The 21,343-nt window shown below is 37.9% G+C and overlaps 1 protein-coding gene and 1 pseudogene across 3 annotated transcripts in view; one reads left to right on the forward strand and one right to left on the reverse strand.

Annotated features, from left to right (window-relative positions):
- Positions 1-15,093, forward strand: part of MRPL3 (mitochondrial ribosomal protein L3) — a 43,224-nt gene extending 28,131 nt beyond the window's left edge. Inside the window, exons 7-11 of one of the 2 annotated variants that reach the window (XR_014244831.1) lie at positions 753-861; positions 2,294-2,371; positions 3,877-3,954; positions 5,230-5,319; positions 14,605-14,739. Coding sequence is in view for 1 of the 2 variants with exons in the window: in XM_082392802.1 (XP_082248928.1) it covers positions 753-861; positions 2,294-2,371; positions 3,877-3,954; positions 14,605-14,757 (418 nt within the window). In the remaining variant the exon portion in view is untranslated. Of the gene's footprint in view, positions 1-752; positions 862-2,293; positions 2,372-3,876; positions 3,955-5,229; positions 5,320-14,604 lie in introns of both variants that reach the window. The other variant, XM_082392802.1, reaches the window with a different exon arrangement.
- Positions 15,094-15,214: 121 nt separating this feature from the next.
- On the reverse strand, positions 15,215-21,115 carry LOC309629540 (elongation factor 1-alpha 1 pseudogene; annotated as a pseudogene). The gene is made up of 2 exons: positions 21,065-21,115; positions 15,215-20,465 (listed from the first exon to the last, which is right to left on the reverse strand). The product of its transcript is annotated as an elongation factor 1-alpha 1 pseudogene (transcript).
- Between the last annotated feature and the right edge of the window lie 228 nt (positions 21,116-21,343).

The raw sequence follows: 21,343 nt of genomic DNA on the forward strand, positions 1-21,343 counted from the left end.
GCTGCAGCCGAGGCAACAGTCAAGGCTGTGGTCATCTCAGGGTTCAACTTGGGAAGAAGTGTCTACAAGCTCATTAACATGGCCACTGGCGAGCGTCAGGTCCACAGTTGTTGGCTAGAGAGGTCCTTGCTGCATAACTCTCCATAGGATAGCAGCTGGCTTCCTTCAGAACTGAGAGTGCAGAGATGGAAGCCAGTGTCTTTGTAACCAAGAGTCAGAGGTGACGTCTCATCTCTTCTGCCGTAGTTTATTCCTTAAGAGGTGAGTTGCTAGGTCCACACAGACTCAAGGGGAGGTGATTGATCACACAGGGGCATGTGTACCAGAAGGTGAGTTTTTTCAGGGGTTTTTTTTTGTTTGTTTGTTTTGTTTTTAATTTTTATTGGAGTATAGTTGCTTTACAGGAGGTGGGGGTCTTAATGGTGGCCTGCTGCATTGCTTACAAGTACTTTGAACTTATAAAATGTCCCACTTTTACTGTGTTGTTTCATAGGATTAGGAAGATAGAACTGCTTAGCTTGCTATTGTCTCACAATCTTGAACTAATCATTTTATGTAGAATGAGACTCCAGGAAGGGGTGCAAACCAGGACAGAGATAAAGGCATGTTCATTTGTAGTTTTGCTTGTATGGCCTTTTCTAGTTATTTGGATAAGGAACTTTGCTAAAAACTCTAAGGTACTATCAAAGTATACAGTTGGGGGTATTTTATCCTCTGTTCATTATGTAAATTCTAATGCCTATCTTGTTCAGTATTGGTAAAGGTTTCCAAGGTGTCATGAAGAGATGGGGATTTAAAGGCCAGCCAGCTACTCATGGTCAAACAAAAACCCACAGAAGGCCTGGAGCTATTTCAACTGGTGTAAGTATAACTTAGTGATCCTCTTTTTAGTACTAAAGATTCAGCTTTTGTGTATATGGTGCTTTAGTCTGTCCTTGGGATCAAGTCACATTATTTGACTCTTACTCCAGGTGGGTCCTAATAAAAGTCACACATTTATGAGTCCTGGCCTTACTTACTTTCCAGAGCCAGACTTGAATCATTTGGTTATATCCTACATACTTACGGCCAGTGTTCTCAGTACTTGTCTGCCTACTTTCTTTCCCATCTCTGTCTCCCATCCTACACTCTGATGTGAGCTGCCAAGTGATCAGGGATCAGAATGCCCTGCCATCTGCCCTCACTGGTTCCTTCACAGATTTGTTTTTGCCTTAGAGGAGACCGTTGGGAAAAGTTGTCAAGGACAGTATAATGATGAAGGGGAAAGTAATAGAGAAAAAATGGAGAAATAGACAATAAGAGCATAGGAAGGAGAGAAGGAGTTTTGTACTGCTAATTTAGTCCTACTGAATATCTCTCCCAGAGGTGTACCATAAAGAGCCTGGGGGAGTCTTACTCTTGGGTGGGAAGAGTATGGAAGGGCTTAGGAGTGGCAGGAGTGGCACTTAACTAGATATACTTTTTTGTTACACTTTTTACTTTGGAACCATGTTAATGTTTTACAAATTCAAAGTAAAATAAAAATGGGGGGGATCCATAATGGAATATAATTAGGAAATGAACATAACTATTTCAAATGAGTAACAGAACCTCACTAAAGTGGGGGACTAGAGTGGACTAATAACTCAAGTAACTTGTGAACACATAGTTGTTGGCTGTATACCCGGAGTCTAAATTTAAAATGTACTGTGTGCAAGTGTTGAGTTCTAATTATGTTTTTTTAGTAGTATTAGTTAGCCATTCTGAGATAATTTTCTGTGAATTATAGGACTGACCAGATAAGTGAATATATTGATAATGGAAGCCAAGTTTCTCACTATTGGAGGTAACTAACTCTCTCCTTTAGTCACTCTGCAGAAGGATAGTAACATCAAAAGCCAGGGTGGGAGAGTAGGACCATTCCAGCAGCTGCGGACTGGATGGAGTCCAAGTCAGTTAATACGGAAGATTTGTGAAAACAGGCCAGGCAGTCCATTTTTTCTTTGAATGGTGGTGTGACATGTTTTTATGTCCTTCTCAGCCATTATGGGCTCAGTTGCTGCTCTCTTGTTACTGAACTTTTCTCCTAAATATGTTCTTAGTCTATATTTTTTTGTTCTAATCTAATTTAGAAAGGGAATTCTCTAGGGGTAAATGTGACTAAATCCATGTTTAGTTCTTTACTGGGGGCTAGCAAAATGGGGGAAAAAATAAAACATTTTAATGACATATCTTATTTGCATTTTGGTTTGATCGGTACTGTTTGAAATTGAGAGTACTACTTAAAAGTGCTACTTTTGGTTCTCTCCTTTAGGATGTTGCCAGAGTCTGGCCTGGAACTAAAATGCCTGGACAATTGGGGAACATAGATAGGACAGCATTTGGACTGAAAGTAAGTTTCTGGAGTGGCTTTTCATAGGAATGGTTAAATTAGTGCCTATAGGCAAATGCACCAGCATACATATTTAACATGTGTTGGCGTATGGTGGTTCTAATAGGTTTTACAATTATTGAGGGGTGGGGGATACGTGAACTCTGTGTGTGTGTGTGTGTGTTGGAGTTGTCATATATGTTAATTTAACATGCAAGCCATGGAAAATGCACTCATTAAAAAGAAAAAGTTAATTGTCTACTATTTGACCTGAAAGATTTCCATAAAGTGTTGTTGCATGAAAAAACAGAGATTCAGAGCATTATGTATAATACTCTTATAAAAGAGTAAACAGAAACTCCCTACATATATATGTCACCATGCCATGTAAGCACAGAGAAGAGTAGATTGTTATATATCAGATTGCTTTCGATTAAATGTCAAATGTGTGGGTGGATGTGGGTGAGGAAGAGGAGAGAGGAAGACAAAGTAGGAGACAATCAAAATAGGAAAATAGAGTACTAAAAAAGCATTGTGGTATACATCCATTTTTGTAAAATAATTATATATTTAAAAGGGGCAGAGAGTTAAATTCACTCTCTGCTAACTTGAGGAATATATGTAATATCTAAGTGAAAATGAGTTGTACATAATAGGTGCCATATAATTATACTTTTATTAAAACAACTAATCTGTATATATGTATGAAAAGTGTAGAAAGTACAAAAAAGAAAATAGGCCATTCAAAAGAACAACCCCCAAAGACAACCACTGGTAACATTTTGGTGCATATTCTTTCATTCTCTATTCTAGATATATTTTATTTATAAATTTTAACCAGCAGAAGTTTTTAAATTTTATGTAATCTAAGATTTTTTTCCCTCTCTGTTACATTTATACTTGCCACAGACAACTATATTTGTATCTGACTTTGTGCATTTTCTTTTCATGTATGCATATGTGTGACAGGAGAGAGATTTCAGTTTCCCTAGTATTTAACATTTAGCCATGAGGTATGGGTCAAACTTGATTTTACCCCCAAATACTTTCTTAGTACCATTTCTTGACTGTTCTCTCATTTGTGTAAATGTTTTTCCCACATGAAGATCTGTTTGAAGGCCATCTGCTCAGCACACTTTTTAAAAAAATTAGACCCAGAGAGGTTGCGGCTTCCCAGTTTCTAGTTGCAGCAAGCTCATGTTAACTAAGAATAAAATAAAATTGAATTTTCATTTGTTATTCTTAATGGTGCCAGAAGAATATTGAAATATCCAAGTAGTCTTGATCGTTCAGTCACATTTATACTTAAAATGAGAGTTTTCTACCACTTACATGAGACATACCTGTTGTAGTATTGCAGTACAAGTCATCCATAGGATTTGAAATTTTTATTCTCATTCAATATTTTGAGGTGCTAACATGATTATTTCTTTACAGGCTACTTATAGCCTCAGCTTTTGTTTGTACTGATATAAGTATATTCTCATATTTTTGACTCTTAAGGTTTGATTTTATTTCCACTTCAGGTGTGGAGAATAAACACAAAGCACAATATAATCTATGTAAATGGCTCTGTACCTGGACACAAAAATTGCTTAGTAAAGGTATGTATAACTGTCTTTATGTCTTTATTTTCCCTTGTTCAGAGATGTGGATGTGTGCCATAAGTTCTCCTCTCACCCATAAATGTGTCTTGAAAATAAGTAGCTGTTTCTCCACATGTTCTTTGCTAATTTTTCTGCTTTTTAGTAGCACCTGAGTGAGAAAATTGCACAAAATAACCTATAGCCTATGTCTCTAAAACCATGAACCTTCACAAAGGGTAGGTCCAGTAAGAAGCACTTTAGAAATACAAAAAGGATATTAGCAAAACTACTTGCAAAAATATCAATATATCTCTATCCTTCCAAAAAATAACTTTTTCATTTTTTAAGAGTACTTTGACACGGGAACCAGAAGTGTGTGTGGTGGAAATAAAATGAGAATCAACAAGAAAGGTGGTTTGAGGTGGACATTTTAAGGAAAGATTTATTATTATTATTATTATTACAAGCATTGCTCTGTGTTTTCCTTAAAAATACATTTTTATGTTCAAAACATGAAGAGAAGAAAACATGTTATACAAGATAGACTTGAAAAAACGTTCTTAAGCTCTCAGAGATTTATTTCCATCAAATAAAATACAAAATAAATATTCAACCTGGGATTTAAGTCAACATAATACAAAATGAGATGTCACTTTTGAATTTTGAATCTTCCATTCTGAAAATAAATTTGTAGTTGAAGTGATATCAGCAGTTCCCCAAAATAGATTCTTCATTACTCTTCCAACAATAACAACAAAAATAGGCTGAAACTTAACCCTCAGATTTTTCAAAAAACCTGTCTTTTTCTATGTATTCTTTTCATTTCTTAAAGTAGGTTCTGTTACTAGCATAAGGTACAATATTTATTTCAGTCTTACAGTAATTAAAATCCCCTTTCTGGAACTCTTCACTTTTTTGACTAGAGTATTTTCATTTTTTTTTTTAAAGAAAAAATGCATTTGATTAATTCTTGCAAGATTTTTTGGTCTTTTTTTTTTTTAAGTTTGCAGTTTTTTAGGTTTAAGTAAGTTTTCAGACCCCCGGTGACCCAAGTCATGTATATAGTGACAGGTACTGGAAGCCAGCAGGTTGTCATTGTGCTTTTCCTAACATCTGGGCTTCATAATTCAGTGTATTCCTACCTCCAGATTTATTACATTGTTATAAATATAACAACCAAATAAAAGAGGAAAAAAAAGAAAATGATCATTTTTCATAATAAATTATACTGGATAGCAGATGAAGTTTTAAACATTGTCAAATCCTCCTTTTCTCCCCATTTGCTGTATACAGTTCTAGGCTGGCTTCCAGCTGAGCCTCACTGTTGCCGTGACTCCTCAGGTTCACCTCAGCATCTTCCTTGACACCAGCAGGGATGAACAGGTGAACTGCCTTGAAAAACTATATGTGCAGGGTTCTGATCTGGTTGTTATAAACAATTTATAATCAACAACACGTATTACTCAGACTTTTCCACCCACTTCAATAAAGATTGCCTCCAAAAACTCAATCCATTTAATGGATGGTGGCTTGCTATCACTGAAGATATTCAGAAGGTACACTGAAGGCAGTTCCAAAAGAGGAGTCCAAATACATTTTGAGAAACTGTACCATCAGAGAAATGTCTAGACACTTTGAACTGTTAACACACTAGGTGAATATATTTCCAACAAACAGATTTTGATAAAAGAATTCATCCTGAAAAAAAATCTTTGAAATATAGTGCCTTTTAACTGTCTTTTATAACCTTAAATGTCTGTCCCAAACATTAAGGTGTGGGTTTGGGGGAGTTTTTTGTGGGCTTATGTTTTAAATGTCAAAAGTTTGGTAAATCTTCTGAAAACAGTCACCCCACTTTGTCCATTCTTCCCAGTGATCCCACAGCAGGTGAATAAGCCCCTTGCCGTTGGAGGTTGAGGCTTGTCCTGCTGGACAGGCAGCCTCATTGGCATCCACTCACTCCACAGGAGCTTTTGGTTCCATCAGAGTACAGAGCACAGGGCTGCCTGTCATTCATTCTAAAGTTAGTAAGATAGTCTTAGGGATAACCAAACTGTTTAATTAATGTAAGCTTTTTGTTCTTCTTTGGATTCACTAAATGTATTAAAGAGAGCCTAAAGAACTGTTATTTACAGCATAGTGTACTGTACTATTTGTGTGTGCTCGTCCCTATATTCTAATTTATAATTTAAGTTTGTTTTCAGATTTTCCTGTTTTGTGTGTGTGTGTCCTACCTCCAGCTTTCCTAAAAAGTGTTTGAACTGGTTTGCCAATATACATAAATATAAAAAGAATGAGAGGGAGTCCTGAAGGCAGGGAAATAATAAAGCCAGGGATAAGATTCAGTGCACAAAAACATGTACCAGCAAATTTGGGACAAGATGGTGGAGTAGAGGGACCTTGAGCCCACCTTCTCTTATGAGCACACCAAAATCACAACTAACTACTGAACAATCATCAATTAAAGAAAAAGCTGGAGACTACCAAAAAAGATATTCTACATGATATAAAGAAGAAACCACAATGAGATGATAGGAGGGGTGCACTCATGATGTAATCAAATCCTTTACTACCTGGCGACACAAAAACTGGAGAATGATTATATCACAGAAGTTCTCCCACAGGAGTGAGAGTTCTGAGCCTGACGTCAGTCTCCCCAGCCAGGGGCCTGGCATCAGGAAGAGGAGCTCCCAGAGCATTTGGTTTTGAAGGCCAGTGGGGCTTGATAGCAGGAGCTCCACAGGACTGGGGGAAGCAGAGACCTCACTCTTAAAGGGCACATGCAGAATCTCATGCACCTGGAACCCGGGCAAAAGCAGTAATTTCATAGAAGCCTGTGCCAGACCTACCTGCTGGTCTTGAAGGGTCTCCTGGGAAGGTGGGGGGCAGCTGTGGCTCACCCTGAGGACATAAAAACCAGTGGCAGATATATTAAGGAGTATTCATCTTCATGAACTCTTGCTGGAGGCTGACATCTTGCTTGGGTCATTAGCACCAAAACCTGGCCCCACCCAACAGCCTGTAGGCTCCAGTGCTGGGACACCTCAAGCAAACAACCAAGTGGGCAGGGACACAGCTGCATCCATCAGCAGACAGGCTGCTTAAAGACTTCCTGAGCCCACAGCCGTCTTTGGACACACCCCTTGACACAGCCCTGCCCACCAGAGGGCGAGGAACCAGCTCCACCAACCAGTGGGCTGGCACCAGCCCCTCCTGCCAGGAAGCCTGCACAAGCCTCTAGAGCAGCCCCATCCAGCCAGGGTCAGACACCAGAAGCAAGAAAGCTATGATCACACAGCCTGTGGAACTGGGTCTGCAAACAGACTGGTCCCTGATCCTTCGGTGATGAGAGGGAAGTGTACTGCTGGGACATACAGGACATCCCACTTCTCCAGGGTTGGGAAATGCAATTAACCTGCCACACATAAATATACAAGTAGAAATTTGACGGAATGAGGCAGCAGAGGAATATGTTTCAGATGAAGGAACAAGATAAAATCCCTGCAGAACAGCTAAGTGAAGTGGAGGTAGGCAGTGTACTCAAGAAGGAGTTCAGAGTAATGATCGTAAAGATGATCCAGGAATTTGGGAAAAGAATGGATGCACAGAGCAAGAAGTTAGAAGTTTTTAACAAAGAGTCAGAAAATATAAAGAGCAACCAAACAGAGATGAATATAATAGCTGAAATGAAAAATAGAAAGAACCAGTAGCAGAATAAATGAGGCAGAAGAATAGAGCAGTGAACTGGAAGAAATAGTAGTAGAAATCACTGCCGTGTAACAGAATAAAGAAAAAAGAATGAGAAGAAATGAGGAGAGTTTAAGAGAACTTTGGGACAACATCAGGAGCACTAACATTCCCATTATAGGGATTCTAGAAAAAGAAGAGAGAGAAAGGGCCTGAGAATATACTTGAAGAGATAATAGCTGAAAACTTCCCTAACCTGGGAAAGGAAACAATCACCCAAGTCCAGGAAGCGCAGAGTCCCATAGAGGATTAACCCAAAGAGAAACACACCAAGATACATAGTAATCAAATTGACAATACTTAAAGATAGAGGAAATATTCAAAGCAACAAGGGAAAAGCTATAGATAATGTACAAGGGAACTCCCATAAGATGGTCAGCTGATTTTTGAGCAGAAACTCTGTAGGCCAGAAGGGAATGGCATGATGTATTTAAAGTGATGAAAGGAAAAAAATCTACAACCAAGAATACCCAGCAAGGTCCTCATTCAGATTTGATGGAGAAATCAAAAACTTTACAGACAAGCAAAAGATAAAAGAATTCAACACCACCAAACCAGTTTTACAACAAATGCTAAAGGAACTTTTCTAAGGGGAAAAGAAAAGGCTGCAACTAGAAACAAGAAAATTATGAAATGGAAAAGCTCACTGGTAAAGGCAAACATACGATAAAGGTAAATCGTCCACACACAAACTAGTAGGGAGGTTAAAAGACAAAAGTAGTAAAATCATCTGTATCCACAATATGCAGTTAAGGGATACACAAAACAATTAGATGTGAAATATGATATCAGGGACCTCCCTGGTGGTGCAGTGGTTAAGAATCCGCCTGCCAATGCAGGGGACACGGGTTCAAGCCCTGGTCCGGGAAGATCCCACATGCCATGGAGCAACTAAGTCTGTGCACCACAACTACTGAACCTGTGCTCTAGAGCCCACGTGCCACAACTACTGAAGCCCACACACCTAGAACCCATGCTCCACAACAAGAGAAGCCACCACAATGAGAAGCCCACGCACTGCAACAAAGAGCAGCCCTCACTCGCTGCAACTAGAGAAAGCCTGCGCACAGCAACAAAGACCCAGCGCAGCCCCCCAAAAAAATTAATTAATTAAAGAAAAAAAGAAATATATCAAAAACAGTAATTGTGAAGGGAGGAGAGTACAAATGTGGGGTATTTAAAATGCAGTTGAAATGAGATCAGCAACTTAAAACAATCATATATATTTATATTTATATATATGCACACACACTGCTATACTAAAACCTCATAGTAACCACAAACCAAAAATCTATAATACATATACACACAATAAAGAAAAAGGAATCCAAACATAACACAAAGATAGTCATCAAATCACAAGAGCAGAGAACTAAGAAGAAAGGGACAAAAGACCTACAGAAATCTAATAACAAAATGGCAATCAGAACATATATATTGATAATTACCTTAAATGTAAATGGATTAAATGCTCCAATCTGAAGGCATAGACTGGCTAAATGGATACAAAACCTAGACCTGTATACATGCTGTCTACAAGAGACCCACTTCAGATCTAGAGACATACAAACAAAGTAAGGGGATGGAAAAAGGTATTCCATGCAAATGCAAATCAAAAGAAAGCTGGAGTAGGAATACTCATATCAGACAAAATAGACTTTAAAATAAAGACCGTTACAAGAGAGAAGGACACCACATAATGATCAAGGGATCAATCCAAGAAGAGATATAACAATTGTAAATATATATGCACCCAACATAGGAACACCTCAACATATAAGGCAGATGTTAATAGATATAAAAGTAGAAATTGACAGTAATAATAATAAGGGACTTTAATGCCCCACTTACATCAACGGACAGATCGTCCAAACAGAAAATCACTAGGGGAAACACAAGCCTTAAATGATACATTAGACCAGATGGACTCAATTAATATGTGTAGAACCTTCCATCTGAAAGCAGCAGAATACACTCAAGTGCACATGGAACATTCTCCAGGATTGATCATATGTTGGGCCACAAAGCAAGCCTTAGTAAATTTAAGAAGATTGAAATTGTATCAAGCGTCTTTTCAGACCACAACTCTATGAGTTTAGAAGACAACCAGGGAATTCCCTGGCGGTCCAGTGGTTAGGACTCCATGCTTTCACTGCCGAGGGTGCGTGTTTAATCCCTTGTCAGGGACCTAATATCCCACAAGCCACCCGATGCAGCCCAAGAAAAAGAAAAGAAAACAGCCACAAGAAAAAAACTGCAAAAAACACAGACACGTGGAAGCTAAACAATATGCTACTAAACAACCAATGGGTCACTGAAAAAATCAAAGAGGAAATCAAAAAATACTTAGAAAATCATGAAAACGAAAACACAATGATCCAAAACCTATTGGACACAGCAAAAGCAGTTCTCAGAGGGAAGTCTATAGCAGTACAAGCTTACCTCAGGAAACAAGAAAAATATCAAATAAACAACATAACCTTACACATAAAGCAACTAGAGAAAGAACAATCGAAACCTAAAGTTAGCAGAAAGAGAACTCATGAAGATCAGAGCAGAAATAAATGAAATAGACACTTTAAAAAAAATCAATAGAAAAGATCAATGAAACAAAAGCTGATTCTTTGAAAAGATAAACAAAATTGGTAAACCTTTAGCCAGACTCATCATGGGAAAAAAGGAGAGGGCCCAAATCAGTAAAATCAGAAACGAAAAAGCAGAAGTTACAGCCAATACCACAGAAATACAAAGGATCATAAGAGGCTGCTACAAGCAACTATACAGCCATAAAATGGACAACCTTGAAGACATGGACAAATTCTTAAAAAGGTGTGATCTCTCAAGACTGAACCAGGAAGAAATAGAAAATGTGAACAGACCAGTTACCAGTATTGAAATTGAATCAGTAATTCTAAAACTCCCAACAAACAAAAGTCCAGGACCAGATGGCTTCAGGCAAATTCTACCAAACATTTAGAGAAGAGTTAACACCTATCCTTCTGAAATGATTTTTAAAAATTGCAGAGGAAGGAACACTTCAGAACTCATTCTATGAGGCCACCATCACCTTGATACCAAAACCAAAGATATCACAAAAAAAGAAAAGTACAGGCCAATATCACTGACGATCATAGATGCAAAAATCCTCAACAAAATCAAACCAAAAAAAAAAAAAATCTAGCCAGCTGAATCCAACAATACATTAAAAGGATCATACACCATGATCAAGTGAGATTTATCTCAGGGATATAATGAATTTTCAGTATCTGCAAATCAATTAGTGTGATACACCACATTAACAAGTTGAAGAATAAAACTATATGGTCATCTCAATAGATGCAGAAAAAACTTTTAATAAAATTCAACATCCATTTATGATAAAAAGAAAAAAAAAAAAAAAACTCCAGAAAGTGGGCATAGAGGGAACCTACCTCAGTATAATAAAGGCCATATGTGACGAGCCCACAGCTAACATCATAATCAACAGCAAAAAGTTGAAAGCATTTCCTCTAAGATCAGGCACAAGACAAATGCCCACTTTTGCCACTTTTATTCAACATAGTTTTGTAACTCCTAGCCACAGCAATCAGAGAAGAAAAAGAAATAAAAGGAATCCAGATTAGAAAAGAAGTAATTAAATTGTCACTTTTTGCAGATGACGTGATACTATACATAGAAAATCCTGAAGATGCTATCAGAAAACTACTAGAGCTCATCAGTGAATTCTGTAAAGTTGCAGGGTACAAATTAATATATAGAAGTCTGTTGCACTTCTATACACTAACAACAAAAATCAAAAAGTAAAATTAAGGGAACAATCCCATTTACAATCACATCAAAAAGAATAAAATACTTAGGAACAAACCTACCTAAGGAGGCAAAAAACCTGTACTCTGAACATTATGAGATGCTGATGAAGGAAATTAAAGAAGACACAAACAGATGGAAAGATATACGATGTTCTTGGATTGGAAGAATCAATATTGTTAAAATGACCATACTATCCAAGGCAATCTATAGATTCAGTGCATTTCCTATCAAATTTCCAATGGCATTTTTCACAGAAGTAGAACAAGAAATTTTAAAATTTGTATGGAAACACAGAAGACCTCGAACAGCCAAAGCAATCATGAGAAGGAAGAATGGAGCTGGAGGAATCAGGCTCCCTGACTACAAAGCTACAGTAAGCAAAACAGTATGGTACTGGCACAAAAACAGACATATAGATCAATGGAACTAGATAGAAATCCCCAAAATAAAGCCATGCACATATGGTCAGTCTACATCAAAGGAGGCAAGAATATACAATGGAGAAAAGGCAGTCTTTTCAATAAGTAGTGCTGGTAAAACTGGACAGCTGTGTGTACAAGATTAGAACATTCTCTAGCACCAAATACAAAAATAAATTCAAACTGGATTAAAGACCTAAATATAAGACCAGATACTATAAAACTCCTAGAGGAAAACAGGCAGAACACTCTTTGACATAAATTGCAGCAATAACTTTTTTGATCCTAGAGTAATGGAAATAAAAATAAACAAATGGGATCTAATTAAACTTAAAAGCTTTTGCACAGAAAAGGAAACCATAAAATGGAAAGACAACCTGCAGGATGGGAGAAAATATTTGCAAAACGATGCTACCAACAAGAGATTAATTTTCAAATGTACAAACACAAATGTACAAACAGCTCATATAGCTCAATATCAAAAAAAACAAACAACCCAATCAATAAACGGGCAAAAGACATTGACTGTCTAAGTAGACATTTCTCTGAAGAAGACATACAGGTGGCCAAAAGGCATATGAAAAATAATGCCCAACATCGCTAATTAGTAGGGAAATGCAAATCAAAAAAAACTATAATGAGGTATCACATCACACCAGTCAGAATGGCCATCATCAAAATGTCTACCAATACTAAATGCTGGAGAAGGTGTGGAGAAAAGGGAACCCTCCTACACTGTGGGAATGTGAATTGGTGCAGCTACTATGGAAAACAGTATGGAGATTTTTTTTAACTAAAAGCCGAGTTACCATATGGTCCAGCAATCCCACTCCTGGGTATATATCTAGAGGAAACGATAATTTAAAAAGATACATGCACCCCAGTGTTCATCGCAGCCCTATTTACAGTAGCCAAGAGATAGAAACAACCTAAATGTCCATCGACAGAGGAATGGATAAAGAAGCCATGGTACGTTTATACAATGAAATATTACTCAGCCATAAAAAAAGAAAATAATGCCATTTGCAGCAACATGGATGGACCTAGAGATTATCATATTAAGTGAAGAAAGCCAGACAAAAGACAAATATTATACAATATCGGTTATATGTGGAATCTAAAAAATGATACAAATGAACTTATTTACAAAACAGAAATAGACTCACAAACATAGAAAACAAACTTATGGTTACCAAAGGGGAAAGGGGTGACGGAGGGATAAATTAGGACTTTGGGATTAGCAGATACAAAGTACTATATATAAAACATAACCAACAAGGATCTACTGTATAGCAAAGGGAACTATACTCAATATCTTGTGATAACCTATAATGGGAAAGAATATGAAAATATGTATATATGTATAACGGAATCACCTTGCTGTTTCTTGGGTATAATAGATCTATAAAAATTTGAAAGTACTTGAGAATTCACCGTTTAGGCATTTATAACTAAATTTTCACAATTATCAAATTTGCACAGAAAGTTTTGTTGTTCGTTTTGTTGTTTATCTGCTTGGGTTTTATTTTCATTTACAAATTCTGAGACAATTTAATTGGTAAGAATTTGACTTTTTTTTCCCAAGTTAAAGTTCAACTCAAGATTAGTGGATTGGAAAAAAAAGTTAAACAAGTGTATTTTCTTCTGGGCAACTTACTGATAATTTCTTGGAACAATTTAATGAGAGAAATTAATATAGGTGTTTTTCTGTACTTACTTCAACCATATTATTCATTTCTTATTGCCAAAATGAGTATGCCTTATTTTAATGTTTGTGTAATTACGTGTAATTGTTTTTTTTACTTCTCTCTGAATGAAGGCTGTAGAATGAGTCAGAAGCTTTAAAGAACCTAATGTTTTCCAAAAATATAACCCAACATTTTAGATCATATCGATATCTGTACTATTCCTCAGTTAATGAATTTACAAATGTAATTAGAATATTTTTAGAATATAAAGAGCTAATACAGCTGTTTTCAAGACTTCTGGGTTTATTATTGTTTCTGCTAAATACTATTCTGTCCTTAGCTTCTCAAAGAGAACATTACTTGTTAAATATAAGCTAATTTCCTTAACAAAACTTGATATTTTGGGTTATGTGCTCTTAGAATTAAGACTAACAAAAGTACTAGGTAAATTTTATATTTTTTAACCTGAGCTCAAGAAATTTATGGTAGAATATAGAATAATAAAAATACATGATATGAGTAGATAATAAAATCAGTAATTGAGAAGTAGATAGTAATACCTTTTAGGTATATAGTTTATGTCAGTTCTTTATATTTGAAAAATCAATTTGGGTATAATTGATATTTATGTAGTAATTGTAGAATATAATTTATTCTGTTGGGCAGTTCTGTTTATGGATAAAATATAATCAGAGTAATTTTATTCTCATGAAGTAGCTGATTAACTTGAGGAAGGTTATATTTCTGTCATTGGATTAGTTAAGTTTATTGGAATAAAAATACATATATAAAGTAAAAGGAACTCAGTGTATAGTAGCTGTGTTATTCACATTAGAAAATGAAGGAACAAAAAACAAAGAAAAAGGAAATGTAGGAAAAGCTATTCTTTGATTATGAATGAGACTATAAGCAAATAAGTAAATAAAGTAATAAGTAAACCAGACTACCTTTAAATAACTTAATTGGTATCACTTATTAATAAGATCTTTGCTTCCTCCCCCCAGATCAAAGATTCTAAATTGCCTGCATATAAGGATTTCTGTAAAAATCTACCATTCCCAACATATTTCCCTGATGGAGATGAAGAGGAGCTACCAGAAGATTTGTTTGATGAAGATGTGTGTCATCCTGGGGCACCTTCTATTACGTTTGCCTGACCTCATTGGACATGACAGACTCCCACATGTCCTGTGAATTCTGATGAGCCAGAACAATAATATAACCAGGAATTATGTTTTCTTTTCTTAGTAACAACATACCACAGTGGTTATCTTTGTCAAGGGCATAAATTTATCCCTCATCCTCCAACTGAATTTCATTTAAAAAATTACCACATTAAGCAAATCAGTTAAGTAGATTGAATATGCCAAATTTAGATGGACCAGCAGTTTGCATATTAGTAAAATCTTTGTAATTTGTGGGCTTTGTTCTTTTTTTACTATGTATTTCTCAAGTTATCTTAAATGTTTATAAATTTAGCTTCTTTTACTAAAGATTTGTCTGTCTTTTTGAAAGAGTGGTTGTGGAACAGTGTCAAATCATATGGGGACTATGGTGTTACCTATTTAGGTAAAAGAAACCATTTCCTGAGTCCTAAAAAGAAAACGGAATTGAGATTTTTATCTAGATTATAGAAATGTTTATGTCATAGTTAAAGGCCTGACACAATAAGATCATAAATTATGGGTCTTATTTACACTTCTTTTGGGAGGTATAGTTATTTTTTAGTTAGATCACTCAACTATAAGACAGGTGTAATTTTTTTTTTTTTTTTCAGCCGTGCCCTGCAGCATGCGGGATCTTAGTTCCCTGACCAGAGATCCAATCTGCCCCCCACAGTGGAAGCTCAGAGTCGTAACCACTGGACCACTGGGGAAGTCCTGTAATTATTTTTCCTTGATGCCTTCCAAAAGGGATTTGAAATGGCCTGGGTGTACATTCAACAAACTTTTTTTTTTTTTAATTAATTTATTTATTTTTGGCCGCATTGGGTCTCCGTTGTGGCACGCGGGCTTTCTCTGGTTGCAGCGAGCGGGGGCTACTCTTTGTTGTGGTGAGCGGGCTTCTCATTTCTGTGGCTTCTCTTGTTGAGGAGAACGGGCTCTAGGTGAGCAGGCTTCAGTAGTTTGGCATGCGGGCTCTAGAGTGCAGGCTTAGTAATTGCGGTACATGGGCTTAGTTGCTCCGCGGCATGTGGGATCTTCCCGGACCAGGGCTCAAACCCGTGTCTCCTGCAGTGGCAGGCAGATTCTTACCCACTGCGCCACCAGGGAAGTCCCTCAACAAATTTATTAATCACTTATTACTCATGTTAATTAAATGAGTTAAATGTTAATAGCTCCTGGGTTTCTCTTCATTGTATGGAATGAAAATGTTTACTAATGGCTACTTATAACAGATAATTAAGCTTAAAAATGTTAAGTATGAGCAGGCCTCATTTAACTACTGGATTTCCTCTGGACCAGATTCCTGAGGATCCACAGAGTCTAACTTTTTAAACTCCAGGTATCTTCTGAGACTTGATTCACATGGCCACCCAAGAGACTTAATAACCACAGTGTTAGACCTTTTAATAACAAATCCATTAGTTATCAGGGAATCACACGAAAATCTAACAGTATTTTCCTTCCCACATTGCATTTCTCATTCTTAATTTTAAATCCAACTGTAGCCACATCTCTTTTAAAGTTTTCATTTATACTTCATCTCTTTTCATTAAAGACTTGTGACTTTAATGGTTCTGGTGACTGAATACAGCATCAATATGCAAACATATAATAGCAATATTTAATTGGGAAATTCTGTGGGAGGAAAGTGGATACCATCCACAACAGCAATTTTTTAAAAGGTTACTGAGGAAAAAAAGCCTGACATATATTCTAGAAGGTCTTATTGGAGAAGATAAGATGTTATTGAAGGACATAAAAGATAACCAAGATAGTCCTTTCCATTTTTTAAGTTATGAATGAAAAGACTTAATATTGTAAAGAATTCAACTCAATCATATTTTCAAAATCTCAACAGGACTTACCATAGAACTGTTGAAACTGATTCTAAAATTGATATGAATGTGTAAATTCAAGAATAACCAAAACTTAAAATGGTACCCATTGGTTAGGTTTGCCCCATACTATGATTAGGGACTATTTATGCATATTTAACTTTGAAATTCTGAATACTGTATGCATCAATTCTATTCCTTTAATTAGCTGCATTTGACCAAAAGATTTTAGTGAACTTATAGATATGTCAAGGTTGCTGATAAAGTTATGGGAAGCAGCTGTTACCTTGCAAAACAAATGAACAATTATTGCTGGGAGAACATAACCTCTTGTTTCTGAATAAGGTATTTGCAGAGGTTTGTATCAGAAGTCCCCAACCTCTTCTGAATGAAAAACTGTGTTTAATTTCCCAGAAGCCATTGATGGGGGGAATCATTACTCAGGAAGGATGCTTTACACAGTGCAGGAAAGGAATCATATCATCTGAAAGTAGCCAGATGACAGGAGAGCCAGGACATATGGCGTTTTGAAGAAGGCAGGGAGTCCTCTCCACTAGAGAGCCTGCCCCAGACCCATCACCATCTTCCTCTAGAGTTTGTGTTACCAAGTCCAAGCTCATGCTGCTCACCCCACAACAGGCCAGTAAATCAAGAGACAAGCTGTTGGGACAAGGAAAGCCAGCAGACCAAGAAGATGGTGGACTCATATCCCAAAGAACCATCTTGTCTGAGTTAGAATTCAAGTTTCTTATATAATAAAAGCAAAGGGAGTAAAGTCAAACATTTCCTGGTTCCAGCCAGCCTCCGGAGGGGATGTGTTAATTCACAGGTGGGCCTGGTTCAGATGTTTCCTGTGAGCTAAACAAAGGTATTTTAGCTTAATGCTCATTACCTGGGAGGCAGGGTTGCCAGAGATGGGAATTGCATATACTTTAAGCTTGCAGGCAACATCCCTTTAGTGATTAACTTGTAATAGAATACAAAGGTTCTTCCCTATTACAATTCCCCACTGCCAATGTCCATTCCACAGTCTTGAGGGGAAAGGGACAAAGACTGCTCTGGCTACTCCCTGTTAAACAGGGGCAATGAATATTCTTTAGAATCTTTAGGAGTAAAATCCTCTTTCCTTTTTTATCTACAACCATTTGAACCTGATGAAACTCCTTAGCACTTTGTTGTCTAATTTGTAATTGAACTTGGGTTTGGGGTTCGGTTCCAGTTCCCAATACATGTACTAAGTTCCTGTGCTGTTTATTTGGGAAAAATTAAATAGGTTGACCCCTCTCCAGCCATAATGAAATTACCATTTACTTCAGTTCAATAGGCAGACCTGTTGGAGTCAAACTCATGAACAGGGTTTAGTATAATGCCCAAAGTTTTAGCATAATTGGCAACTGCTAGCTCTTTCAGAGCATTTATAGATTCTCCTGCCTGGACAGACACCTAGAATGAACTACAATACAGTATTTCAAAGGGGCTTAATTTAAGCCTGCTTCTGAGAGCCACTAATACATAGCAGGGCAACTGGCAAGGCCTTATCCCAAGTTAAATTAGTATTCATTTTCTCAGTTTTTCCTGTTGATTGTGGTCTCCAGGATTAATGTAGTTCCAATGCCTTAAACCAAATCAGGGGATAATTTCCTTTTAGGAGGGCTTTAACTGATTAAAAAGTACTGATTTTAATGAACTTATTTACAAAACAGAAGCACAGACTTAAAAAACCAAAGGGGAAAGGTTAGGGGGGGAGGGATAATTAGGAGTTTGGGATTATCATATACACACTACTATATATAAAATAGATAATCAACAAGGACCTACTGTATAGCACAGGGAACTCAGTATTCTATAATAACCTATTGGGGAAAGAATCTGAAAAAGAATATATGTAACTGAATCACTTTGCTGTACACCTGAAACTAACACAACATTGTAAATCAACTATACTCCAATACAAAATAATTTTTAAAGTACTGATTTTAAAAACTGGTAATTTTAAACTGTCACACACAAAACCAGTGGTGCACAAAACAGTGTCCTTTCCTTCTGAAGTTTATACAATTCATTGTTATCATTAATCAGTCTTTTTACAAAGAGTCCTGAGACCATTATTCCACCACTTATTAAGACTGGGGTGGCAGGTATTGGAGATTATATTCATTTAGCCTCTGAGTTTTCTGGACGGACTTGGTGGCCTTGCCAGCTCCAGCTGCCTTCTTTTTCACCACTTTAATGACACAGCAACTGTCTGTCTCATGTCATGAACAGTAAAACAACCCAGAGGAGGATAGAGAAACTCTCAACGGATATGGGCTTGCTAGGAACCGTATCAACAGCAGCAGCATCACCAGATCAAAAATTTGGTGCTAGGACTTCCCTGGTGACACAGTGGTTAAGAATCCACCTGCCAGTGCAGGGGACATGGGTTCAATCCCTGGTCTGGGAAGATCCCACTTGCCACAGAGCAACTAAGCCTGTGGACCACAACTCTTGAGCCCATACGCTGCAACTACTGAAGCCTGCATGCCTAGAGCCCGTGCTCTGCAACAAGAGAAGCCACCACAATGAGAAGCCTGTGCACTGCAATGAAGAGTAGCCCCCACTCGCCGCAACTAGAGAAAGCCTGCACGCAGCAACAAAGCCCCAATGCAGCCAAAATTTAAAAAATAACAATAAATATAAAATAAAAACGAACTTGGGCCCATCTTCCAGCTTTTTCCCAGAATAATGATCAGTCTCCAGCTCAGCAAACTTGCAAGCAGTGTGAGCTGTGTGACAATCCAGCACGGGTTCATATCTAGCACTGATTTGGCCTGGGTGGTTCAAGATAATCACTTGAGGTATGAAGCCAGCTGCTTCCATCGGTGGGTCATTTTTTCTGTCACCAGCCACATGGCCACAACGAACATCTTTGACAGACATGTTCTTGACATTGAAGCCCACATTGTCCCCAGAAAGGGCTTCACGAAAGCTTCATGGTACATTTCAACAGACTTTACTTCAGTTGTAACATTGACTGGAGCAAAGGTGACCACCACGATAGGTTTGAAATAGTCTCCACTCAACCCACAGGGACAGTACCAATACCACCAATTTTGTAGCTATCCTGGAGGGGCAGACTCAAAGACTAGTCACTTGGATGAGTTGCTGGCAGGATGCAATCCAGAGCAGCATGGTTCCACTGGCATTGCCATCTTTTGGGTGAATTTCCATCCCTTAAACCAAGGCATGTTAGTACTTGGCTCCAGCATGTTGTCACCATTCCAGCCAGAAACTGGCACCAATGCTCCTGCATTGGGGTTGTAGCCAATTTTCTTAATGTAAGTGCTGACTTCCTTAACAATTTACTCATATCTCTTCTGGCTGTAGGGTGGCTCAGTGGAATCCATTTAACAGCAACATTTAGTTGTTTCACACCAAGAGTGTAAGCCAGAAGGGCATGCTCATGGGTCTGCCCATTCTTGGAGATACCTGCTTCAAATCCACCAGCATCAACAGCAACAATGAGAACATTACAGTCGGCCTGGGATGTGCCTGGAATCATGTTTTTGATCAAGTCTCTGTGTCCTGAGGCATCAGTAATAGTCACGTAGTACTTATGGTCTCGAATTCCCACAGGGAGATATCGATGGTGGTACCACACTCATGTTCAGCTTTCAGTTTGTCCAAGACCCAGGCAATCCTCTTCAGAGACTTTTTCTGTCCAGGTGGGATTGCTTCCACCCACCCTGAAAAAAAGTGTCCACAAACACTAGCAGGTATCTGAAATTTCCTGCAGCTCAAGGCATTTGTGTCCAGTCGTTGGTGGCACAGATTCCTTTGTGTTGGGCCCCCATCTGGGAAGGTCCAGCAGCAGTCTTTGGGTTGCTTTTAGAACGAATCATGCAATTCTGAGTGACTCGCTGGATGGTCTTCTATAGGTTAGGCCCCATTATATATTTTTGAATCCATTGTAAGGTGGCATCTCTCCTGTAATGGGTACTAATATGAATTTGCTGCAGCACAGGGTCCAAGATCACCTCAGGAATCAAAACAATTGTGCACTACATTTCCAGCCAGGCAAGGTGCAATCCAAGTGAAACCCCACTCCTCGACCCTCTCTTTGTCCTTTTCTGAATATACTGGATGGTATTTTGACAAGTCAGTCTGTGGGAGAAGTGATCCTCTTGCCTCAGAGGATACTGCTTTAGGTTAGGTGTCCCAGCGTCCTTTTTTAAGGGGATGTCTATTGGCCGTGTGTTTTTGGCCTTCCCTGGGGTGCTGTTAGCACACACTCTGGTCTTACCTTTCATAGACCTGGGGTTGGGGGGGGGGGTTGGGAGGGGGAGGAGAGCTCTGTCTCCTGGGGTTTTCATGAGCACCATCTGTAGGCTTAAAGAGTGTTCACGTGGGACTCTGATGTCAAGCTGTTCTGAAGAAAAACTTAAGGGTGAAAGCTCATTGTTCCTCCCCCAGTAGGGGCTTACCTCTCTTCCAGTTACTCCCCTTTCGGGAATCCAGTGCCAAAAAAGTGGCATTTTGTTTTACATCTTCATTCTTCTGTTGCTGTTCCCTGTTGAACACTTTAAAAACAACATCTAGCCATTGAGAAGGGTTCATTCCAAATGCACCATCTAATCTTGACAACTTTCTCCCAATATCTGAGACACTGTCCAAAAAAGATCAAATTTATCATTCTAATATTTTCAGGGGTCTCAGGATCTGCATTAGTATAATGTCTGTAGGCTTGATAAATCTTTTCCAAA

Source organism: Balaenoptera borealis (genome assembly GCF_965194805.1).
Source record: "Balaenoptera borealis genome assembly, chromosome: 5".
Lineage (NCBI taxonomy): Eukaryota > Metazoa > Chordata > Mammalia > Artiodactyla > Balaenopteridae > Balaenoptera > Balaenoptera borealis.